Source organism: Orcinus orca, chromosome 5, assembly GCF_937001465.1.
Source record: "Orcinus orca chromosome 5, mOrcOrc1.1, whole genome shotgun sequence".
Classification (NCBI taxonomy): domain Eukaryota; kingdom Metazoa; phylum Chordata; class Mammalia; order Artiodactyla; family Delphinidae; genus Orcinus; species Orcinus orca.
In genome coordinates this window covers 12778674-12803773 of record NC_064563.1, presented here as the reverse complement: position 1 = coordinate 12803773, position 25100 = coordinate 12778674, and the positions used below count along the sequence as shown (strand labels likewise).

Genomic DNA, 25100 nt, shown 5'->3' with positions numbered 1-25100 from the left:
GTATGTTATCTGCTGCTTTTCCCTTATTGCTTTTAATATTCTTTCTTGGTCTTTAATTTTTGTCAGTTTGACTACCATGTGTCTTGGCATGTTCCTCCTTGGGTTTATCCTGCCTGGGACTCTCTGTGCTTCCTGGACTTGGGTGACTGTTTCCTGTCCCATGTTAGGGAAGTTTTCAGCTATTACTCTTCAAATATTTTCTCAGGTCTTTTCTCTCTCTCTTCTCCTTCTGGGACCCCTATAACGCAAATGTTGGTGCATTTAATGTTGTCCCAGAGGTCTCTTAGACTGTCTTCATTTCTTTTCATTCTTTCTTCCTTTATTCTGTTCTGTGGCAGTGAGTTCCACCATTCTGTCTTGCAGCTCACTTATCCGTTCTTCTGCCTCAGTTACTCTGCTATTGATTCCTCTTAGTGTAGTTTTCATTTCAGTTATTGTATTGTTCATCTGTGTTTGTTTGTTCTTTAGTTCTTCTAGGTCTTTGTTAAACATTGCTTGCATCTTCTCAGTCTGTGCCTCCATTCTTTTTCTGAGATCTTGGATCATCTTCACTACCGTTACTCTGAATTCTTTTTCTGGCAGATTGCCTGTCTCCATTTACTTATTTGTTCTTCTGGGGCTTTATCTTCTTCCTTCATCTGGGACATATTCCTCTGCTGTTTCATTCTGTCTGACTTTTTGTGATTATGGTTTCTGCTCTGCAGGCTCACGGATTATAGTTCTTCTTGCTTCTGCTGTCTGCCCGCTGGTGGACAAGGCTATCCAAGAGGCTTGTGCAGGCTTCCTGATGCGAGGGGGTGGCTCCTGCCCACTGGTGGGTGGAGCTGGGTCTTGTCCCTCTGGTGGGCAGGGCTGTGCTCAGGAAGACTTTAAGCAGTCTGTCTGCTGATGGGTGGGGCTGTGTTCTCACCCTGTTGGTTGTCTGGCCTGAGGCGTCCCAGCACTGGGGCCTATAGGCTGTTGGGTGGGGCTAGGTCTTGGGGAGGAAGTGGCAGCCTCCAGGAGGGTTCACGCCAATGAGTACATGCCAGAGCTGCTGCTTCCAGTGTCTTTGTCCCCACAGTGAGCCACAGCTGCCCCCCGCCTCCACAGGAGACCCTCCAATACTAGCAGGTAGGTCTGTCCCAGTCTCTTATGAGGTCACTGCTTTTTCCCCTGGGTCCTGGTGGACACGTGACCTTGTGTGCCCTCCAAGAGTGGAGTTTCCGTTTCCCCCAGTCCTGTGGAACTCCTGCAATCAAATCCCATTAGCCTTCAGAGCCAGATTCTCTGGGGGCTCCTCCTCCCATTGCCAGACCCCCAGGCTGGGAAGCCGGACGTGGGGCTCAGAACTTTCACTGCTGTGGGAGAACCACTGTGGTATAATTGTTTTCCAGTTTGTGGGTCGCCCACCCAGTGGGTATGGGATTTGATTTTATTGTGATTGCACCCCTCCTACCATCTTGTTGTGGCTTCTTCTTTGTCTTTGGATGTAGGGTACCTTTTTTAGTAGGTTCCAGCGGTTTTTTTGTCAATGGTTGTTCAGTTGTGCTTTCAGTGTTTTTGTAAGAAGGGGTGAGCTCACGTCCTTCTACTCTGCCATCTTGCTGGCCGTAACTAAGAAGTCCTCAGGCAGATGGCTTCTGGCAGGGCTGTACCTGGAATTCCATGACATCAGCAGGAATCGTCTCTCCTGACCTCTCGGCTCTGCTTACTGGTGTCATCCTCACTCAGGTGGCTCTGCCTTTATTTTATGAGAGCAAGATGGGCACTAACTGCCACAGGCTGACCCACCCTGTCTTTTTTTGCATCTTTACTCCCCCATCACTGCATGATGGCTGACCCGGTCTCACCTCAAATCGTTTACCTCCAGCATCTGTTTTGCCTGGAACATCCCTTTGTGGCTCTTGTTTCAAATATCCATGACGGGGACTCTGATGGCCCTACACACTTTTTTCCAGTCAAGTGACAGGTCCCTGGGGTGGCTGTGCAGACCCACCCAGGACCAGGCCCAATCTTCAGCATCATCTCAGTGTGTTGCCAGCTCCACTGAGGCTATGGGAGAAGTTTCTCTGGAAGGGAGCAAGGGCAGGCAGACCCTCTAAATAGGTTAGGTTAAATAGAGCACAGAATAGGTTAAATAGGTTAAAATAGAGCAAATAGAGCACAGAAGCAAGACATTTTAAGGTGTAGGTCTAATGGGAGAGGAGGTTCTGGAAAGAAGAGCTGGAAAGTTAGTTTGGGGCTAGATCGTGCAGTTTTGGATCCCCCACCAAAGGGTTTGGGTTTTATTCAAAGTGTAGTAGGGGGGCTTCCCTCGTGGCCCAGTGGTTAAGAATCCGCCTGCCGATGCAGGGGACACGGGTTCAAGCCCTGGTCCGGGAAGATCCCACATGCTGTGGAGCAGCTAAGCCCGTGAGCCACAACTACTGAGCCTGTGCTCTAGAGCCTGTGCTCCACAACAAGAGAAGCCACCACAATGAGAAGCCCACGCACCGCAACGAAGAGTAGCCCCTGCTCGCTGCAACTAAAGAAAGCCCACGCACAGCAACGAAGACCTAACGCAACCAAAAATAAATAAATAGATAAGAGGGTTAACATAAATTTTTAAAAAAATGTAGTAGGGAGCCACAGAAGGTGCTGAGTGAAGGAGTAATAGGATCAACACGGTGCTGGGAAAGACGGTGTAGAGGCAAGGTGGGCAAGGAGAGCTCAGAGAATAGCAGGCAGCAAGCAGGCTGCAGGCCGGGTGTGGAGATATCCTATCAGGGCCTGCGGTGGTATTCAAGCAGTGAGGGCCGGAAGGAAGGGGCCACACAAACATCCTGGGGAGAAAGAGACTGGGGGTCAGTGCACTGCAGGGGTGAAAGAGGAGGAAGGATCAGGGTGATTCTGATGTTGCAGGGCACCTGGGGCAACAGTGGTCCGAGTCTAAGATAGAATAGTCAGAGAAGGCACTGGTTTGGAGGAAAGCTTCCAGCTTTAGTGTGAGACATTTGTTCATCTGTGCTTGTGCTTTGCCAGGCCCTGGACTAGGCCTTGTGGGGGCAGAGCGGTGCCTCAATGTGCCCCTGCCTGTAGGCAGCTGCCGTGCCCTCTGCTCAGGGCCCACTCTGCCCTCCCACACCCAGCCCCGTCCTGGAGACTCTCACTCTACAGCAAGAACTGTCAGCTTCACCCTCCACCAAGAAGCTTTCCTTGATTCCCAGGCCAAGACGGAGGGATCCTGCTATGCTTTCTCCAGGTTTACCCCATGTTAGCTCTTATCCATGGGCTGTTTCCTTGTGCTCTCTGTGAGGATGGGCATCCGTTTTGATCCATAGGGTCTAGCACAGCACCTGGCATACACTGGATATTCCGAAAATGTTTGCTGAATTAATTTTTAAAATTTACTACATGCCAGGCACCATTTAAATGTTTCACGCATATAAATTCACCTAATCCTCAGAGAAACCCTGAGAGTTAAGTACTATTATTACCATGATCATCATCCCCATTTTACAGATCCGGTAGCTGAGGCAAAGAGGTGAAGCAACTTGCCCAATGTCATACAACTAGTAAGCGACAGAGCCAGGATTTGAACTCTGGTTCCAGAGTCCTTCCTGTTGATCTGGACACTATGACTGCATGTGTGTGGAAATAAAGATTGGGAGCTAAGAAGAAGGCCAGGGGTGTTCCTGGAACAACCACCTGAGATAGAAAGTGCCTCATTGCCATGAGGGAGGACACACACTAGGGGACCCATCGGCATCTCGGTAAGAGGCTGTGAGAAAGGATTTATTCTAGGAGTTGGGCTTTTGCTATGTGATGCTGGCGGAAGCTTATGGGGAAGCCAAGTCTGGCCTTGCTCTGAACTGGCTGCTGTCAGGACATGAGGGTTAGTCTATGACTTCATCTTTTTTTTTTTAAATAAATTTATTTATTTATTTGTTTGTTTGGCTGTGTTGGGTCTTCGTTGCTGCACATGGGCTTTCTCTAGTTGCGGCAAGCAGGGGCTACTCTTTGTTGCAGTACGCGGGCTTCTCATTGCTCTGGCTTCTCTTGTTGCAGAGCACAGGCTCTGGGTGCGCGGTTTTCAGTAGTTGCAGCACTCGGGCTCAGTAGTTGTGGCTCGCGGGCTTAGTTGCTCTGCGGCATGTGGGATCTTCCCGGACCAGGGCTTGAACCCGTGTCCCCTGCATTGGCAGGCAGATTCTTAACCACTGGGCCACCAGGGAAGTCCTGTGGCTACATCTTAATTCTCATCCAGAAGAAGAGGAGACAGGAGCTGTGGGCATAAAGCAGCAGCACGGTTACCCACGTGAGCAACGACAGAGGGCCCGCTGGCTGCGGGATAGTGTTGTTGTGTCCGTGTCTGGCATGGTGACAGAGTAGCCTTGTTTTTATCTTGATCCATCACGGTCACAGAGTGGCCCCGTTCGCTGTCATTCTGTGAGGTTGTTTGTGTCCAAGAAGAGGAGCCGCGGCCGAGCCGGAGGGCAGGCAGCCAGGTCGCTGTGTTGTTACAAGACTTGACGTCAGCAGCAATGGCACTCCTCTCCCTGTTTCTCTCCTAGAGTGTAAGCTGCTGCGGCTGGCCTGGGGCAGGCGGGCAGCTCTCCAGAGCCCTTCCCCGGCCCCAGCTGCAGCCTCTCCTCCGCCTCTGTTGGGCCTCAGCAAGGGCTGAGCTGTGGTTCTCTGCACGGCCTCTCCCAGCCAGGGGCACCTGGGGGGCGGCAGGTTCGCGAGCCGAAGGCGCACTGCTCATCGCTCCTGTTTCCAGACCATATAGGGCCCCAGTGCTTCCTGCAGTCTGCACCCTCTGCAGCCTCCACTGATGAAAGACCCTGGCCCCTTAGAACCGTCCCTCCTTCACTCCCTCCTGGAGGCTGGAGCTCCCTTAGGGAAGACACACTACCAGCTGCTCCTGCCAAGGCTACTGCACTGTCCACCCTTCCCCCTCCCTCTGTCCCCTCCCCCTCCCCCCACTTCATCTTCAGCAGGTGAGGACCATCTATTTCTGCCTGCCCCCCAGCTCCCTGGAGAGGTTTGTTTTTAGCACCGTCTAGTTTATTTCCAGCTCATTCCAGCTCAGAATATTTCCATCAGGTGGACGTGTTTGGGAACAGCTTCCCCTCGCCTCTTCCTCCCAATCACTAAAACAGGCCTTCACATGTCTATTTTGGTGTCATCTGAGTGGCCTCCGGGTCTCTCCGGACTAGGCTGCCTCCGTGGAATCGTGTCTGAGCTCGGGTCCAGCCTGGAAAGCCCCAGAGGCTCTGTTGTAATGGAAACAATCCTGTGTGTGTGTGTGTACACGGCGCCTGCAGAAACCTGGGTGCCCCAAGTGGCTCAGCCCCAGGCAGCTGCCTTGGAAATGCCAACCCCGTGGAGTTTCGGGACTGCCCCCCCTGACTTACAGACACCAAAGCCATTTTGTGCATGGCCACTGCAGGGCCACATCACAGGTAGAAACAATGCTGAGTGTAATGCAGGCTTTCGGCAAACATTTGGGTTTTTTTTCTTTTTGCTGTTGTTGATGCTGTTTTTGCCCTTTGGACAAACTACGCACTTGAGTCTGGTGCATATCCTTGGAAAGTGATTCACTCCGACCTACTCTTGGAAACATAGGGACTTGGATCAAAATGTGAGTCCAGGTGCAAGTGACATGGCACCCGGCGCGACTCCCTTCTTCAACCTGAGGATCCCCACCTGCACCACAAGGAATTTGGCCCAAACCACCTCCAAAGTCCTTTTTTTACACATATGACCCCAGGATCACCACTGTGTCCAGCTGGGTCTCTCACTCACCAGACCAGCCCATCAGTAGGGCACTAGAGACAGCCTTTTCTGTTTCTGCCCCCTTTTTTTGCATCAAGCAGCAACCCCTCAAATCAAGCAAATGTGTCATTAGAAGGCAGCAAAGGAAAGACGTGACACACACATCCTGCCTTTGCAGGTTGGGAAAATTACAGGTGCAGCCATGCACTAACTGCTCCACAGCTGCTAGGGCTCATTACTTCCGCCCCCTCCGCTCTGGGCCTCCCCTGCCTGTTGGAACTTGCGCTCGCAAGAGCCCAAGGAGAGGAGAGGTGAGGGCACACGCTCGTGGCATCACTAAGGGTTCTGACCGTGAGTCAGATGGCTCAGCTACAACCAAGTTCTCACCCTGACCAGCGGCAGTTTGCCTGGTTTTCCCCCATTCACAGATTCCAGAGAAGGCTGCACCTTACAACTTTCTTCACACCAACCCCACTCATACCACATACACCTTGAGAAAAATATTCTGATCCTAGAGCTTGAAGGTATTTGAACGTCTCTGAAAAACCATGTTAGGAGTTTGCTGTCTTGCGATTTGACTGAGCAGGCCTGGGAGGCAGGTGAGGACACAACCTACAGAGAAGACATTTGCCCCTGGGGTGACAGTGAGCTGCATGACCCAGCCTGGAGCTGCCAGCCAGCCTGGAGAGAGATGGAGAGTGTCTTGGCCACCCAGTGCCAGGGTGGCCCCGGACCACAGAATACCATGCTACTTCAAAGCCAAGGGAGCAGCAGCTGCCAGCCTGCCACTCAAGGTCACAAGAGAGGCACACACACACACACGCACGCACGCACGCGTGCCAAGATCCCCATCAACTCCAATGTCAAGCCCCTTTACGTTGCAATTCCAACACCAGCGGAGGAGTTTAAAATTTAAAGGCTGCTGAAACCTCCAGAACAAGTTTGCTTTCCAAGAGTCTTTTTTCGAAAACAACAAACACACACACACTCACACAACTCACCCAAGCAGCAAGCTGAGTAACAGAGCAGTCCTGAAATGGTGAGCAGATGAGCGAGGCTGAGGGATGGCCCAGTCATCGCGGGCAAGGCCCCGGCGGACTGGCCGGGGGACACCCGCTGGAGGCTGGCGGAGATTTGTCACGCCCCCAGCGTTCCCAGCGCCTGGCCTGCTGGGCATTTGGGGTGGGAGTCGGACAATCCCTGCTTTGGTGTCGCTTCTGCCCCGGATGCCAGGGGTCCGGAGGCCAGTCCTGAGCTCCCGGGAGCAGGAACGGGAGGCAGAGCTCTGGCCTCTCAGGAGGATGCACTGGGGGTGGCTTGGGAGAGGAAGAGTTCCCCAGGGAGAGCCCAGGGGAGGAGGTGGGGCTGGAGCCCAGGATACTGATGCCCCTGCAGCAGAGGGGAAACGGAAGGTAACCCGTGAAACAGGCTGCTTTGCACTCTGGCAAGCCTCACAGGGCCATCCTCACTGTCACCCCAGCCGCCGTGGGTGTGGGGTGGGGGGGAGTCTGCCTGCCTCCGCTCCAGGGAAGGTCACCACATCTATGCCAGTGCTGGCAACAAAGCTAAACTTAATTTAAAAAAAAAAAAAATATATATATATATATATATATATATATATATATTTCCAAAGGGCCCATGAGGCAAACTTTTTTAGACGAACCTTCCCTGTAAAATGATTAAGTGACGTATACCAAATACACGTGGAAATCTGACACTTTATAGGCACCCAAGGCACAAGCATGTGCACAAACATACAAATATTCTAGATCATAAAAGCAGTAAGCACTGCTGTTTTAACCAGCTTAGTAAGGACCATGAGCTATAGCAGGAGCTGGCAAACTTTTTCTGGAAATGGCCGGATAGTGTTTTAGGCTCTACGGGCCTCATGGCCTCTGCTGCTACGCAACTCTGCCATGGTGCATGAAAGCAGCATAGACAACACAGGAAGGAATGCGTGTGGCTGTGTTGCAATGAAACTTTATTTACAAAAATAGGAGGCAAGCTGGATTTGGCTCCCAGGCTCTAGTTTGCCGACCACTGAGCTACAACCTTCAAAAGAATGGATACTTCTTGTATTCATTCACTCATCTGCTGTTTCATTCATTCAGAAATACACAGTGAGTGAGTGCCAAATGCCCGCAAGACACAATGACTAGACACAGTCCTTGCCCTCGGAACGTCTCAGTCAGTGTTGTGGAAAGAGTACAAGCCCTAGAGTCAGGCAAACTTGGGCTGCAGCCCTGCTTTTGCCACTTACTGGCTATCTGAACTTGAGGAACTTACTCACTCTCTCAGAGTCTCGGCTTACTTACCTGTCGAGTGAGTATGGCAAAACTCACCTAGCTCATTCGTTGTAAGGATTAGAGCAAGGCTTTTGGAGTTCCTAGCACAGAATAGGGGCTCTTTTATCAACATTTTCATAGATAACTTGTACGAGGTGGAAAAATAAAAGCGGCTAACGTGGCACTGGGGTGTCTGGAGGGATTTACAAGAAGTGATGGGTACCAGTTGGGGCAGGGGATACAAGTGAGAAATCAGGGAAAGCTTCCTGGAAGAGGTGGCATTTGAGCTGTGCTTTGAAAGTTGAGAAGATCTGCTGGGGAACTTCCCTGGTGGTCCAGTGGGTAAGACTCCACACTCCCAGTGCAGAGGGCCTGGGTTCGAGCCCTGCTTGGGGAACTAGATACCACATGCATGCCACAACTAAATGCTGCAACTAAGAGTTCACATGCCTCAACTCAGAAGTCCTCATGCTGTGGCTGAAAGATCCCGCATGCCACAACTAAGACCCAGTGCAGCCTAAATAAATAAATAAATATTAAAAAGTATATATATCTGCTGGTACCGTGATGGGAGGAATGAGGGAGGAGAGGGTTAGGCTCTGTTCCTTCTCTGGAGCAACTCCCTCTGTTCACAGAAACATCAGGGAAGACAGCACAGAGGGCATGGAGTCCTGAAACCCAGCCCAGGGCAGAAAGGTCTTCTGTGTCACATTTACCCAGATCCTCTGGTGCCAGGGCCTGTTCCTGCAGCTCTTCAATTTTTCAAGCCTCATTTCAAAAACCCTTAGAGATGGAAGTTTTGCCATTTTAAGCACCTGAAGCATTTATTTTTTTACCATTCCACTTCAAACTTCTCCTCGAAAGGTTTACACAAGTAAACCACTCAGCTATACTTTGTTTCATGATTGTCAGAACGAAGGTGGCTGACTAGAGGATCACTGAGGTCCTGTCCAGCCCTGCAGGTGTCCGCGTCTCTACTCCCAACCTCAGGCTCACCAATGTCTCTTTCTGTCTCCCTCCTTCTGCAACTCTCTCTCCTGCCTCGATCCCATTCTCTCTCTGTCTCGCTGTCTCTAACTTGGTCTCATTCTCTGTCTCCGTCTCTCCAGGCACTAGCAGTTGAATTTCTTTAAGTCAAATGCCTGGAGGTGTGCTCACTGCCTAACTGCCCCTCGGCCAAGCGTGCCAGCTTGAGATCAGGAGTCCTGGCCTCCAGTGCTGTGTGGCCAGTAACTTGCGGTGTGACCTTGGAGAACTCACATCTGTGCTGGGGGTTGGTTTTCCCAAATGTAAATGGGAGCTTTGGCCAGATGCGCTCTAAGCCCATTCCAGCCCCTGCTTCTCCCAGGGGAGATGGTTCCTGAGACTCTCCTCTCTTCTCCCCTGGAGAGCAGTCCTTGCCCTCGACGCAGCCTCTTGTTGGCCCAAGCACTAGCTCACCCAGCAGAGCTGCCTGCAAAATCTAATTCATAGTAAAAGTTTCCGGGGCCTTCCTGCAGCTGTCAGCAGGTGTCATATTCACAGTATTTTGTCTTAATCGCAGCTCTGGGATTCATCACCCAGGCCAGAAGACCTTTCTGGAATACTGCCTCCCAGGCACCAGGCCAGCACCCCTGTCCCCACTGCTGCCACATGCAGGCCTGTTTCCTGATGAGCCTCCCAAAGTGGGGTCTGCTTTGCATCTTCCCTTGGCCATGTCTCCCACCCCTGCTGCCCAGAGAGGCTGTGTGGCCTGGCTAACTCGGCACCCTTCCCAAGGACTCAGACTCCCCAGAAGTAGGCTGGAGGACCTGGGGTCTGTCTTCTCACTGCCAGACACGCTCTCCTTGACCAAACTTTGGTCAGGCTCTGAACCAGGCCCCCACCTTGGGCTTCCTTGCTGAGTCCAGTTTTAGGAAGAAGCCTGCTAAATCGGTTTAGAGAGAATCGCCACCCTTGAGATCCGTTCACCCTTGATATCTGATCAAATTCCTCATCTCCCCCACCCCTGATACCTTATCACGTGGCCTGCCTTCAGCGAGAATCCTGTTAAGTGGCTTAAGCAAGATCCCCCTACCCTTGAGGTCTCTTGGTAATTTTCCATCTACCAACCCCTCGATCTGCTCCTTGACTACAAACCCCCACTTGTTCCTGTTCAATTCAGAATTGAGCGCAATCTCTCTCCCCTCTCGAGAGAGTCTTGCCACCCACGGCAATGGTCTCCATCAGGGTCTCCCTTACGCTTTCAACAAGCATCAGAATCATTTTTTCTTTGACACAGATCCAATGTTTTGCCCACAGCAGAGCCCTGTAACAGATCCTACTTCAGCCCACAAACACTTATTGAACACGTACTATGTGTCAAGCCCTTGCTATGCCACCAGGATGGAGAGACAAAAACGCCCACGGTCTAGCCTCTGGAGGGCAAAGAGTTTTCATATCATCTGCTAACGCCAACGATTGGTGCAGATTTCCTGGAACACTGTGTTGAGAAGGACCCTGAGGAAAGAGGGTCACGACTTATTGGTATTGCCTCCCAGAGATGAAAGGAAGGAGTGGCATCTGCGCTGCTTACTTGCTGGGCCTTGTTTAGCAAAATCCATGAAATGATGACAACACCGGACTCAGCACATCCCACGCATTATCGCACTGAATCCTCAGAGTATGATTACCCTCGATTTACAGAGGAGAAACCTGTAAATTTAAGATTGGTCCAGGCCACACGGCTAGGACTGGGGTCAGAGTTCAACAGGACTCTCGTGCAGCCCTGGGAGAAGGTGGCCTCCTGGTGGCTGCTTCCCCAGCCCCGGGGGATGACTCCCCATCAGACTGCCCTCCCCACTCCTGCTGCTTTCCCTGCTTTTGCGGGCCAGGCGGCTGCCCTCCGACCTGGCCCTTCCCTGGTGGCTGGCTCTCTCTACTCTTAACCCCCAGCTGCTGACTTTACATCCCAGGACCTCCTCGGAGTTGGGGCTGTGAGGAGAAGGCTTGGACTCCCCCAGAATGTGTGCTCCCCGCCACCCCATAGGCCAGAGCTATCCCTGAGAAGCGGTGGCACTGCCCAGCTCCCCCACAGTGAGGGTAGCTGGGGCGTGTGGCCACATGACTCTTCCCACCGATGGTTCTGCCTGGATGCAGAAGACTCCAGCCCTGGGTGATGCTGGAGCCAGGACAGAAAGGGCCTGCATCCCTGGATGCCAGTGAGGAGGCCGGCCACCCCCAACCAGGACCACTGGACTCTTGGGCGAGCAGAAAATGAATTTTGACTAGACAAAGTCATGGACATGTTGGCGTTTGTTTGTCACAGCAGGTGGCATTACCCCAACAGGGCGTGAAGCGCCAGCCACAGGAACATTCGTGAGCATTCGGTACCCTTCCCTGGTCCCCACAGCCACTGCACACGGTGATATCAGTACCATCAGCCTCGTCTCCAGACGACGGTCAAGATCTAAGGATGCGCCTGAGGTCGCACACAGCTGGTAGGTAGTTGGCCAGATGTCTTGAATTGAAGACATCAGCTGAATCCAGATGTCTGACCCTGGAGACTACTGGAGGTGACCAGCACAAAATGGTGACCTTGCCCCACACCCTCACCAGCCGGCAAGAATGAACAGGGAACCTCAGACAAATGCAGGTGTGTCCCAGCCAGCTGGGCTTGGAGGCATTTCCAACACCCAGTCCCATGTCTTTCTAACCAAACCTCATGATCACTCATCTTCAGGTCCTAGTTTCCTGGTTGGTAAACGCAATCCAACCTCCCTGACTATCCTGGCCGCGAGAGGGTTCAGTCATGTGTGCATTTATTTTCTCTGTTGAATAGGTTACTCTTCAAGGTGGGCAAGGGATCTGCAACTCATTTTGAAATTCATCGAATAAAATAAGGTGGATAAACAGATAGAGGATAGAGTAAATATAGCAAAATGATAACGACTGCAGAATCTATGTGCTGGGTGTATTTGTTTGCTAGGGCTGCCAAAGTAAAGTACCTGGGCGGCTGAAATAACAGAAATACATTTTTCACACTCTGGGAAGCTAGACGTCCAAGACGAAGGTATCATAAGGTTTGGTTTCTTCCAAGGCTTCTTTCCTTGGCTTGCAGATGGCTACCTTCTCCCTGTGTCCTCACATGGCCTTTGCTCTTTTTAAGCATCCCCGGTGTCTCTTTGTGTGTCCAGATCTCCTCTTCTTATAAGGACACCAGTCAGATTGGACCAGAGCCACTGCTATGACCTCACTTAACCTTAGTCACCTCTCTAAAGGCCTATCTCCAAATACAGTCACATGCTGAGGTAATGGGGGTTGGGACTCCAATATATGCATTTTGGGGGAGGCGGGAGATACAAGGCAGCCCATAACAGTAGGCATACTGGTGTTCCCTGGACAATTCTTTCCACTTTTTTTTTGAATGTTTGGGATTTTCCCTAATAAAAAAGAATAAACTTTAAAAAATTTAAGTAGGCAACAGAGAACCAGAAGTTACCTCCACAGGGTTAGGATTGGGGGTGGGCCATATCCAACACCCTTGCTAGCAAATATCTGGGCGCTCTGGAGCTGCACACAGAACCAGGACACCAGTGTCGCCTGGAGGAGCCTGTAGCCATTAATCAGGAGACCTTGAGCAAGTAACCAAATCCTCAGGAAAGACATGAGGTGGACATCCCCTTCTGCACCCCACCCCCCCCGATAAGGCTGCCCAGGCCACAAGGATGAAGGAAAATCACCTCACACTGGCCATTAATTTGTAGTAAGTCATGTATGAGAAGTGACTGCTTTGTGTGTAGATCTAAGGAGACAAACCCATCTCTCCTTCCTCCCACAAGAGAATTTTTTGGATGTTATCTAAAGGAAGGCATTTGCTTTTCTGAGTTCAAGTTCTAATTTGACCAAATGGCATGTGGTAAATGGAGAGGAAGAAGGAGGCAATGTTATTAGGAGCTGAGGCAACATCAAGAAACCTCCTCAGGGCTGGCTGTGCCTTGGTTCTGAATTTGATTATGGCGGCCAGGATAAATCAGCGAGTCCTATTAACTCTTCTGCTTTGGCTTGATGGGGGGAGGCCAAGTTTCTAGAGTTATTCGGGAGATCTGGCCACAGGTCAGAGATGAAACCCTCCACCTGCATCGAGCCCAAAGGGTGGGCTGTTTCAAACATGTGCTGACAACCGGGGCTGAGTGGAAATACCCTGTATTTCCACCAGCTATGTTTCCACACTTTCATTTATCCATGGTGACATTTTAGCTCTACAGACACTTGTGATTCGAAACCATGTGGCTCACTTAGCCCTTTCCCTAGAGCCTCCATCCCTGCCCCATCACCTCCAGTAATTGTTATCCGAGGGTCCACAGCAGGTGGGGAAGAGGGAAGCAGGGTCCCTGGGTGCCCGTGGCTGCCCACTGGCACAGTGAACACTTCTACCCATTGGTCTCATGAGTCACTGAAATCCCTGGATTCCAGAAAGTGGGGGACCTTGGGTTGACCCCCTTGAACTCAACTGAGCCATAGAGCTTACTGACTGAACAAGTTGGCAAAAGGAACCTTATAAACACTGCTATAATTATGTGAGTCTACCATTCTGGAAAGTCTCTGAGATCTCAATTCCCTTTGCTAATTTGGGTCTAACGGACTTTTAAAGACAGAAAAATCCCATTCTGTGCTCCAGATGAGAGGCTCTGTTTTGTATGTATATATGGGATTTTGTCTAATTGTTTAGAAAAGGTAATACATTCATGTGATTCAAAATTCAAAAAGTATAAATGCGTATACTTGAAAACTCTCCTACCCTGTCCCAGTTCCAATTATTTATTATCAATTAGTCTCCTGTGTATTCTTCCATGAATATTTTCTGCATACAGAAGCAAATAAGTTGTATAATATTTCCCTCTCTTGCTCAAATGGTTACCTGTAATATAACACTATACCTGTGATACTTCACAGTATTTCTAAGAGTATTCTGTATTACTGCATAAAATGCATACACATTCCTTCCTATGGCTATGTAATATTCCTTCATTTGGAAGAACCGTAATTTGTTCACCCTGCCCTGTACTAATGTGCATTTGGTTGATTTGCAAACATTTGCTGATATAAACAATGATACACCAAAAATTTATATGGAATTATAACAGACCCAGAATTGCTAGAGCAATCCTGAGGAAAGAAAAAAAAGCAGGAGGCATAACTCTCCCAGACTTCAGACAATACTACAAAGCTACAGTAATCAAAACAGTGTGGAGTTGGTACAAAAACAGGCATAACGATAAACATAACAGAATAGCGAACCCAGAGATAAACCCACACACCTACAGTCAATCTTCGACAAAGTAGGCAAGAATATAAAACGGGAAAAAGACAGTCTCTTCTACAAGTGGTGCTGGGAAAGTTGGACAGCTGCATGTAAATCAATGAAGTTAGAACACACCCTCACACCCTACAAAAATAAACTCAAAATGGCTTAAAGACTTAAACATAATACACGATGGCATAAAACTCCTAGAAGAGGACATAGGCAAAACATTCTCTGACATAAATTGTACCAATGTTTTCTTAGGTCAGTCTCCCAAGGCAATAGAAATAAAAACAAAAATAAACAAATGGGACTTAATCAAACTTACAAGCTTTTGCACAGCAAAGGAAACCATAAAAAAAAAAAAAGAAAAGACAACCTATGGAATGGGAGAAAATATTTGCAAATGATGCTACAGACAAGTGCTTAACCTCCAAAATACACAAACAGCTGATACAACTCAACAACAACAACAAAAAAAACAAACAACTCAATCGAAAAATGGGCAGAAGACCTTAATACACATTTCTCCAAAGAAGACATACAAATGGTCAAGAGGCACATGAAAAGCTGCTCAACATCACTAATCATTAGAGAAATGAAAATCAAAACTACAATGAGGTACCACCCCACACCAGTCAGAATAGCCATCATTTAAAAGTCTACAAATAGCAAATGCTGGAGAGGGTATGGAGAAAAGGGAACCCTACTACACTATTGGTGGGAATGTAAGTTGGTACAGCTAATATGGAGAACAGTATGGAGGTGCCTCAGAAAATTAAAAATAGAATTACCATATGATCCAGCAATCCCACTCCTGGGAATATACCCAGACAAAACTATAATTCAAAAAGATACATGCACCCCTCTGTTCATAGAAGCACTATTCACAATAGCCAAGACATGGAAACTACCTAAACGTCCATCAACAGATGAAGGGATAAAGAAGACGTGGTACACATATACAATGGGATACTACTCAGCCATAAAAAGAATGAAATAATGCTATTTGCAGCAACATGGATGCAACTAGAGATTATCATACTAAGTGAAGTAAGTCAAAAAGAGAAAGAAAAATACCATATGATATCATTTACCTATGGAATCTAAAATATAACAGAAATGGGGACTTCCCTGGTGGTGCAGTGGTTAAGAATCCACCTGCCAATGCAGGGGACATGGGTTCGAGCCCTGGTCTGGGAAGATCCCACATGCCGTGGAGCAACTAAGCCCTTGTGCCACAACTACTGAGCCTGCGAGCCATAACTACTGAAGCCCATGCACCTAGAGTCGTTGCTCTGCAACAAGAGAAGCCACCGCAATAAGAAGCCCGTGCGCCGCAACGAAGAGTAGCCCTCGCTCGCCACAACTAGAGAAAGCCCACGTGCAGCAACGAAGACCCAACGGAGCCATAAATAAATAAATACATACATACATACATTTATTTTAAATAAATTAATTAATTAAATTAAATTAAATATAACACAAATGAACTTATCTATGAAACAGAAACAGACTCACAGACATAGAGAACAGACTTGTGGTTGCCAAGGGGGAGGGAGAGGGGAAGGATGGACTGGGAGTTTGGGATTAGCAGGTGCAAACTATTATATACAGAATGGATAAAAAACAAGGTCCTACTGTACAGCACAGGGAACTATATTCAGTATCCTGGGATAAGCCATAATGGAAAAGAATATGAAAAAAGAATGTGTGAATGTATATAACTGAGTCACTTTGCTCTACAGCAGAGACTGGCACAACCTTGTAAATCAACTACGCTTCAAAAAAACCCAACAAAACAATGATACAATAGAATAACCTTTTGCATGCATCTTTGTATATGTTGTTAAGCATGTCCATTGGATGAATTTCTAGAATAGAATTGCTGGGTCTAATAGTGTGTGCATTTGTAGTTTTTACACATGATGCCTAATTCATCTCCACAAAGTCTCCATCAATTCACATTCCGTCCCACAAGCAGAGGATGAGGGTATCTATTTCCACATACCCTCACCAGCACACGTGATGTCAGACCTTTTGAATTTCACCCATCTGATGGATGAAAAATGGCACTTCAGTGTGGTTTTAATGTGCATTTCTCTTACGGTGAATGAGGCTGGGATATTTTCACATGTTTTAGAGCCCTATGTATTTATTCCATTTTTCCATTAGGTTGTTGGTCTTCCATTATAAATTTTTTTAAATATATTTTAAAAAGCATCATTTTATGATGACTTGCAGATATTTCCCCCAGTTTGTTTTGATCTTTTGACATTGTTTTTTTTAATTGTTTTTCCCATACACAAATTTTTTCTTTTTATCTGGTAGAATCGATTGTAAAAGCCTTTTTTGATGGCTTCTGGGTTCCCCCCCCCCACTAAAATTACCCCCCAAATCCCTCAAGGTTTCTTCTAATAATTTTATGCTTTCATATCTTATGTTTAAATCTTAATTGATTTGTGCTTAATTCTGGTATAAGATGTAAGTTTGTTTGTTTGCTTGTTTTCCAGGAGATGTTTTATCTGTGACCTAAAGCAGGAAACACAAACATTCTCTAAACTATGAAACCTGCAAACGTCAACTATCACAACACTCGGTAACATGAGTAACATGCACGGTGGGAGTGGGACTTGAACCCAGATCAACTTCTCTTCACTGCTCTGTTCATTCAAATGCCAACCACCTGTGCACCCCAGATACTGCTACCGTGACCCACTTCACTTCTCATTTATTATTTCATTTGTGTGTGTGTGTGTGTGTGTGTGTGTGTGTGTGTGTGTGTGTGTTTGGCTACACCATGAGGCATGTGGGATCTTAGTTCCCAGACCAGGGATTGAAACTGTGCCCCTTGCATTGAGAGCGCCAAAGTCTTAACCACTGGACCACCAGGGAAGTCCCATCCATTTGTGTTATTTTAATGTCACAAACAGACTATGGGCTCCTTGTGTTAGTTTGTCTTCTGAATCTTCTTGTTCAATATAATAGTTAAGTATATAGTAGGAGATGCAATAAAAATTGGTCATTTGATTAATGGGATGTGTATCAAAAGCTACATTTATCAAGTAATAGTCATAATTAATTCAGAGACAGAGACAGATTTAAACATGCTAATGATGAGGATGAGGATGAGGATGGTCTGAATCCATTCAAATGGATTTTATTGCCTCATGTAGGAAAAAAAAATCAAACAAAATGCAAAGTGGCAGCAGATGGGTATGCGGCCAGAAAACTGAGCATCTTTGTCAAGTCAGCCACCATTTGCTGGCATTCTGTTTGAAATTTTCATGTTTAATAATCTGCCTCTGATTTCCCAGGAGGACCCACACTGGCAGGCCTGGTGATTTGACATTGCTGTCCATTTGGAAGGGCGCAAGACTGTTATTCCATACAAGGCAGATGCCACGTGGACAGAGGGCCCCATTCTCCTGACTCGGATGAATTGGATATGGGAAGTGACTTGTCTACCAGCTGGATCCACACAGGGTTGCACAACTTCCAGTGGGGGGAATGCCCTCAGGCTGCAGCACCCTGGGGGCTCCTAGTGTGCTCACCTTGTCTGGGGAGGTGAGAGCTTTCTCCCTCACAGCTCGGGGAGGCGTCTGTGGGTGGACTTTGCCCATCAGCTCAGGACTCAGTAGCTAAGGCATCATCCTCAGGTGTGAGCCCGTGCTTTCCAGATCGTGCCCTCCCATGCTTCCTCCTTTGATTCTCAGCACAATCCCTCGAATTACTCTCTATTGTGCCCCCCTTTTCCAGATGAGGAAAACTGAGGCTCTGACAGTTAAAGTCCTATGGAGCTGGGCTTCTGATCCCAGACCTCCGGTTCCGAAGCCCACACACTGTGATGGTTCCCGCTCAGTGCAGGCTTTCGATGGAGACTCTGACTTCTGCAACTCTTCAGCACCAGGAGCAAACCTGTCCAGCCACTGAATAACAGCAGGTGGAATTATAGTAAAAACGAATCATCCCGGGAGAAGGCAAGCAGCCTGGATTCCAACACTCTCACTGCCATTTGGCATAATGGTTGCAACCACTGACCGAGAGCTTAACTATGTTCCAGGCACAGTGCAAAGCTCTGTACCTACTACACTGCCATCTGATGAGGCAGGTACTCTTACTAACCCCATTCTACAGAGGTGGAAACCGAGGTGCTAAGAAATAAAACCAAGACCACTTGGCCAAGATCACTCAGCTAGTGGGTCACAAAGATGTCACTCAAGTCCACAGCTGTCTGAACCTGAACCCCACGCCTTTTCCTGCCACGTCGTGAGTTCTCAGGTGCCAAGGCTCGGAAGAGAAACATGTGCTGAGACCCCTGCTTTGTGGAGGAGCTAATTCTGTAAATTAGCAAGTGACTTGCGAGCCACAAAGTCAAAGAAAGTCTACGGCTAAGAGGATTTTTGGAATCTGGTCCATCCCTTCATTTTACAGATGAGAAAAATGAGTCTCACAGACAGCAAATGGCTGGTCCAACAGTACACACGTCCTAGAGTCAGTGGCAGGTCAGAGAGAGATCCCAGGTTTCCCGAGTTCCACCTCAGTGCCTTAGCACCACCACTGTTTCCTCTCAGGGAACATCAGTAAACAGGCAGGTGGCCAAGCCCGCTGGCTAACCGTCCCCACGCCGCCGCCTTCTAGTTGGACCTAGACTTGAGCAGCAGGCCCCATGCCGGTCAGGCAGGCGCCCTCTCGCTTTCCTGACTGTGCAGCAGAGGAAGCGCGGGCTGGACAGTCAACTCGGATATTGAAGGAAAAAAAAGAAAAGAAATCATTTACTCAGACACTTTGCGGAAAGCGCTGCCAGGGCCTGAATCGTCCAGACAGCCTTTCGGCCTCCCGGTGTTCACTTCGTGGGCAGCCACGGAGCGTGGAAGAGCGCCACCCAGACCCAAGGCCTTCGCTCAGGACACTCGTGCCCACCGTTGACTTTCTCCGCCACGACCTGCCCAACACAGCTCTCAGGAAGGCGGACAGGAGGGAAAGGGTTGTCCTCATTTGGAACGCCCCTAAATCCTGAACACTAACCTCAGCAGCGGAGAATCTGGTTTCTGGATGACCACAGAGGATCTGGAGGCCTTTTGGGGGCCACCCTGTGAGGTCCACCCCAATGCAGATGATCTCAGAAACCGAGCCAGTTCAGTTCGGGCAAAAAGGGCAGCCTGGTTTGAACTCTCGACAATAATGACACACCTGGCAGGCCCCTCATACCTCCTCAAACACTTGAAGAAACCCCGAGTCACAGTAAAGTAAGAAAGCCCCAGTTCGGCAGGTAGGCCTCCACAGGTGTGATGGCCACCATCACCCATCCCCCTTCTGCCTGGGTCCCCAAGACCCCCATGCCAGGTCTCAGAAGGTCCTTCCTGGAGCATGTGTCCCAAGAGAAATCTACCAGCTGCAGCAGGAAAGCTCCAGTGCTCTCTCCAGGCTTCTCAGAAAGATACCAAGAAGACCAGGTGAGTGGTGGCAGGATGCGTGAGGAAAGGAGCAGGGAGACCCAGGAGGGGAGGAGCCTGTCCAGTTCCCATTCACAGTTCCTTCTTTTCTTTCCTCTCTTTTTTCAGACCTCAGCTGGTTCACGGTGCAAGCCCTCAGCAGCCACCAGGCCTCCTCTGCAGCTGTCGTAGCTCCCAGCACCTGCCTCCCGCTTGTGCTTATGTTGGTTGCCGTGGAGACATAAGGGCGGGCTTGAATGGAGTCGAAATCTCCGGGCTGGGCGATGGAATAGGGCCAGGTGCATTTTGAAAGCCATCTGGGAAAGCTGGTCATCACGAGAAGAGCCTCCTTCCCTGGTCAATGGGTCCCTGCTTTAGGGACTGGTTCACAAATGCAAAACGGATAAAAGCTGAGCCCCTCTTTTGGCCTTAACCCACTGGATATTTTAAGCAAAAAGTTACTGTCTGTATTGTATTTGGGACTTTTGCCTTTTGACACCAATGCACCTTAGGGGAAATCATGACCTCCCGGCATGTGTAGAGACAGCGTGGGGTCCTGAACATAATGAGAGAAAAGGTTTATACATCACACACCAGGCACTTTTTTACAGTTCTTTGTGTTCATAATTAGCCCACTTAATCTTCACAACTGCTTTGTGAGTGAAACCCTACTCTGAGCCCCGTTTTACAGGCAGGGAAACTGAGGCACATAGAAGGCACTTTGCCTGCCCAGCATCACAAAGCTAAGGGAGACACAAGATTTGAACCCAGAGGTCCCCCTTCTAATCAATAGGCTGTTCTGCCTCTGCAATAGTTTGGGGCCCAGAAGTCCTGATTTGGAAACTTGGCCCTGGCACTATGTGACCTCAGGCAAGTGACTGCATCTCTCTGAATGGTAGTTCCCTCTTTGGTAAAACTGGGGTACTAATGTCTTGTGAAATTGTTGTGAAGATTAGAAGTCAGGTACGTAAAGAGTCTAGCAAATAAGCAGTGCTCTATGCAAGGTAACTTTATTAGTGTTAGTGGGGGCTCCCTTAGCTACTGGACCCCAGCTCTGGTATCACAGCAGGGGGGTGCCGAGCTGTAACCGCCGCTGCCCAGAGGGGGCGGGTGGGCAAGCAACTGCAAAAGGGCCAGCAGGACCACAGCTGCTGGGAGTTGTTGCTGCTTCCCTGCCATAGGCCTCCGCACTCGCCAGGCCCTGTGGGCTGCCAGCTCCGGTCACAAGCACCTGTACCTATGCCAGAAGGCTTCCCCAGTCGTGGAAGTTGCCTGGGGAAGCATGTCCGCAGGAGCTGGTGGATCAATATCCCAGTCCCCTGTCTCCCTGAGGTCCCAGGAGATCTGAGCCCCAGCTGCCCACAGCAGGAATCGGCTCGTGAACTCCCCCAGGACTGACAGCCTTCCCTTCCCTGTCTCGGTTTCCCAATGCCCTACCGGGATCACCTCCCAAGCATACCACTTGCCCCCAAATCCTTGTCTCAGGGTCGGCTCTGGAAAGGGATCCAAATGACGACAGTATTCATGCCTGTGCCTCTGATCCTGAGGTCCTTAAAGAAAGCACTCGGGGGACACCTGACCCAGTGCAAAAGGCAACTGTAGGAGAATAACTGATTAATGGCCCCCAAAGAGGTCCAGACCCTAATTCCTGGAACCTGTAAAGGTTACCTTATACAACAAAAAGAACTTTGCAGGTGGGATTAAATTAAGATATTTAGGAGGGGGAGATTATCTGGGTGGGCCCTAAATGTAGTCGCAAGTGTCCTTATAAGAGAGAGGCAGAGGAAGACTGACACGGAAGAAGAAGACAGTGTGACCACTGACTGGCCATAGGAAACTAATACAGGAACTCAGGGGCAACCGTGAGCAGTGGTCCTCAAAGCATGGCCCGTGTACCTGCAGCATCAGCAGTGCTTGAGATCTTACTAGAAGTGCAAACTCATGGGCGCCGCTCCAGACCCACTGCATCAGAAATTCTGGGGGTGGGCCCAGCAGTCTGTCTTAACAAACCTTCCTGGCAGGCCCCTCACAGAGGCCCCTCATACCTCCTCAAACACTTGAAGAAACCCCGAGTCACAGTAAAGTAAGAAAGCCACAGTCTGGGGGGGCTATAATGGTTAGGCACCTGGAGAGCGCTCAACACTCTCAGTGCCCGATCCCATGCCCTGGAGAGTCTGATGAAATTGGTCTGTTCAGCCTGGACGCTGGGCTCCTGTAAAGCATCCCAGGTGATTCTCGTCTATCCAGAGCTGAGAACCAGTGCTGTAGTTTGAGAACCACCGATCCAGAACATTAAGTTTCAAACTGAGCTTTGCAGAGTTTGGGAAGTCTGGAAAAATGCCTAGACTGCTAAAGAAGGATGAGGCAGGGTCCAAACCAGCAGGGCTTCTGACCCAGATGGTCCAGATAGGCAGAGGTAACGAGGAAGGCAGCCCGGGTGTGAGACGGGCACGTGCAGTGGGGACTCGGGAGCTGCTCCATGCCAAACAGTCGCTGTGGTGTGGGTCAGGACTGCCAGGTTGCCCTGGTTTCCAAGGGGTTTTTTGGTTTTTAAGAGTCATCAGAAATATATTTTAAAATTTTGTTAAATCACTTGAGTTTTAAATGTTAGCAACTAAGGCAATTTAAAAAATTTTCTCTGTCTCTCTTTTTTTTAAGTACTGCAACATGATGGCTGAGTACAGCTCCACGTGAAGACTGGACTCGGTCCTTGGGCAGCTGGTTTGCGAGCTCCAGCTCTACTGCAAGGGTCTTTCATTCACCCCTTGAGCCCAGCAGACTAGTCTTCTCAGGGTGATGACAGGAACTCCATGTGGGCAGGATGTTTTTGCCTGCTCACTGCTGTATCCCAGTTCCAGGTACCAGAGTTGGGACTTACTAAGTGTTTGTTGAATGAATAAGTGCTCATAGCAATCCTGTGAGACTACTATACCCATTTTACAGATGAGGGAGTTGGGGCTCACATCACAGTTACAGTGTGAGCGTCCCACAATCACCCAGAGGCAGGATTTAGACCCAAGGCTCCCACAGCAGGGACAACTGTGAAGAGCAAATACACAGCAGCTATGAAAAAGCTTGGCAAGATAAGGGGTTTGGGGGCACTTGGTACCAATTATAAGAGCAATGCAAGCAGTAGTTACGACGTGAACTGCGTTTCAGGAAGACGGGTCCCCAGCCTACTTTGTGACTCACACAAGTCAGAGGGGTTTCTGTTCCTTCTGGATCTGTGTCATTTTTGTATGGTCGTGGGTCTGAGGAAGGAAGGCTTGGGTGTGGTGAGTGACAGTGTCGGTGCTTGGCCTGGATCTCTGGAGAGAAAGTCCTTGTCTCTCACACCCACCCCTCTGTGAGCTGGAGAGGGGTCCACTGTTTCATTCCGAGGCTTGGGGTGGGGTGAAGTGGGCAAGCTGGGACCCCTGGAGGGCACTTTAATTTAAGAAGCCTCTCTGATTATATTATCCAGAGGAAATATGGGGAGCTAAATCGGAGGAGATGGCTGGGAAGTACATTACAGAACATTAAACAATAGCTGACCAGCATCAGACACAAATAAATGGCCCATAATCTACTGCCAAGAACGTGATTGGTCCCAAGCAGTGGCCTGGCTGGCTTCCAGTCAGGGGAGTGCAGGGCTGGACACCACGTACTATAGGCCACAAAACGCCTGCCCTGGTCACGTCCCAGCACCCACAGGAGAAGATTGCAGCACCCAGACAGAACTCATAAGCTTCCACAAGATGTCACTCTCCAGGACTGGAGGTGGGTCTTCTCTCCATCTTGTCCTGAGCCCTGGACCCAAACATCATCGGGAGAGTTCCTGCCTGCCTGAGAAATCCCATGTTGGAGAAGGGAAGCCACGTGTGTCTGTGGGCATAGGGTCGTTTGGCTCACACCCCTGAAGACAGTGTCTGTGAAATGGGGTTCCCCTGGCTCCAGGAAGCCTCATTCCCCAAAATGAGCAGGTGGAAGCTCATCTCACTAGAGCCTCCTTTAGCTTAGATCTTTAACTCCTGTTACAACACAAGTACCTCCAAAGAAAGATAAACCAGTACCCTGGCAAGTCATGCACCCTTTAGTATGAAGTCCTTGTCGCAATCGTTTGCTGAGAGCTTCAGGCACTGATGTCCTGAGGAGAAGGCAGGAGAGTGCAGAGGATAAAGACCTGAAGCTGGGTTTTTGGAGGCTGGGGTACAGGACCTTAAAAGCTACTATCACTGTTTATCCATGGCCATAGCAGATTTGGTCTACGTTGGTAAGAGCCCTGGACTTAGAGTCAGCGGGCAGGGTTCCAGTCTCCAGCTCTCCCCACACGAGCTGTGCCATCTTGGGCAAGTCACTTAACCTCTCTGAGCCTTCATTTCTCCATCTGAAGATCGGGAGTGAGGCCACCCCCATCCTGGGTGCTGTGAGAGACTGAAGTGTGCAGAAGGCCTTTCATTCTATAAATATCACTGTCCTTGGGTCTGTGCCACCACATTCTACATCCGTGGATGGACCCTGGGGCTGAGTCAGTGCACAGACCGCAGCGAGTCCAGCCAGGCCCGCCAAACCCAGGCCAGATCAGCTGACCCTTAGCTGATCCACAGACACATGAACTTCAACAATAAACAACTGTTGCTCAGCCACTGAGTGTTAGGGTGGTATATCGCCCGGCAGGGGTTAAAAGACGCCAAAGTTAGGGCTCCTGACACTTTAACTCTTAGGGCCATGTTCAATAGAAATTAATACATATGACACATCTCTGCCTTCTTAGGCAAAATGAAGTGAGTACAAGTCTGTCTTCACTGGGTCATTTCCGCTCTCACAGTGCAAACCAGTCAACGAGCGTAAGTCAGTGGCGCCTTCAGGGGATACATACAGAAGGGAGGCTCTAGAAATAGTTCCAATCGGCTATCCTTTCCCCTCTCAGAACTATTCCCTGGTTCTTTGCCATTTTTCTTGTCATCAGTTTTATCAGCTGCCTTTGTTGTTCTTGTTGTCACTGTGTCTGTCTTAAGCAGCAGTCCCCTCCCCAATCTGCTGTGCTGCGGCTACGTCACCGCCCTCAAGAAGCCGGCTCACTGAGCCTGCGAGGACGATGTCCCACGTAAGAGTTCACAGGCTTGGAGTGAGGGCCTGAGCTAGTTTTCTCTGTATCCAGGGCAGGTGCTTTAGTGCTGGGATTGCTATCATCAATTTTGGTCTCTATGATGCTTTTGGCTCCCTCCTCCACTCGGGGACCCGATAGTGGAGGCTGCCAGGCAATGAACATCTGACCCAGAGAGCTGTGCTGTGTCTAGCGTTGCTGGAATCCAGTCTCTTCTGAAGAGAGTGAAGGAAAGAAGCAGCCCACAGGCCTGTAAGAGCGCTTCCTCCGTCCCAGCCCGTCTCTGGGGCCTG

The 25100-nt window shown here is 49.4% G+C and overlaps 1 protein-coding gene and 1 long non-coding RNA gene across 4 annotated transcripts in view; one reads left to right on the top strand and one right to left on the bottom strand.

Moving 5' to 3' along the window:
* Window positions 1-25100, bottom strand: part of COLQ (collagen like tail subunit of asymmetric acetylcholinesterase) — a 67220-nt gene that overhangs the window by 38064 nt on the left and 4056 nt on the right. Inside the window, exon 1 of one of the 2 annotated variants that reach the window (XM_004271942.3) lies at window positions 6741-7209. The exons of the other annotated variant lie outside the window; for it this stretch is intronic. Coding sequence (XP_004271990.1) covers window positions 6741-6816 — 76 coding nt within the window. The 5' untranslated portion in view covers window positions 6817-7209. Of the gene's footprint in view, window positions 1-6740; window positions 7210-25100 lie in introns of those variants that run through there. 2 annotated transcript variants of the gene reach the window in all.
* LOC117202187 (uncharacterized) lies at window positions 992-25100 on the top strand. Of its 2 annotated transcripts, XR_007477550.1 has the most exons (4): window positions 992-1113; window positions 17604-17853; window positions 19851-20020; window positions 22380-25100. It is a non-coding gene; the product is annotated as an uncharacterized LOC117202187 (long non-coding RNA). The 2 variants fall into 2 exon arrangements; XR_007477551.1 differs by lacking the exons at window positions 992-1113; window positions 17604-17853 and adding an exon at window positions 19348-19742.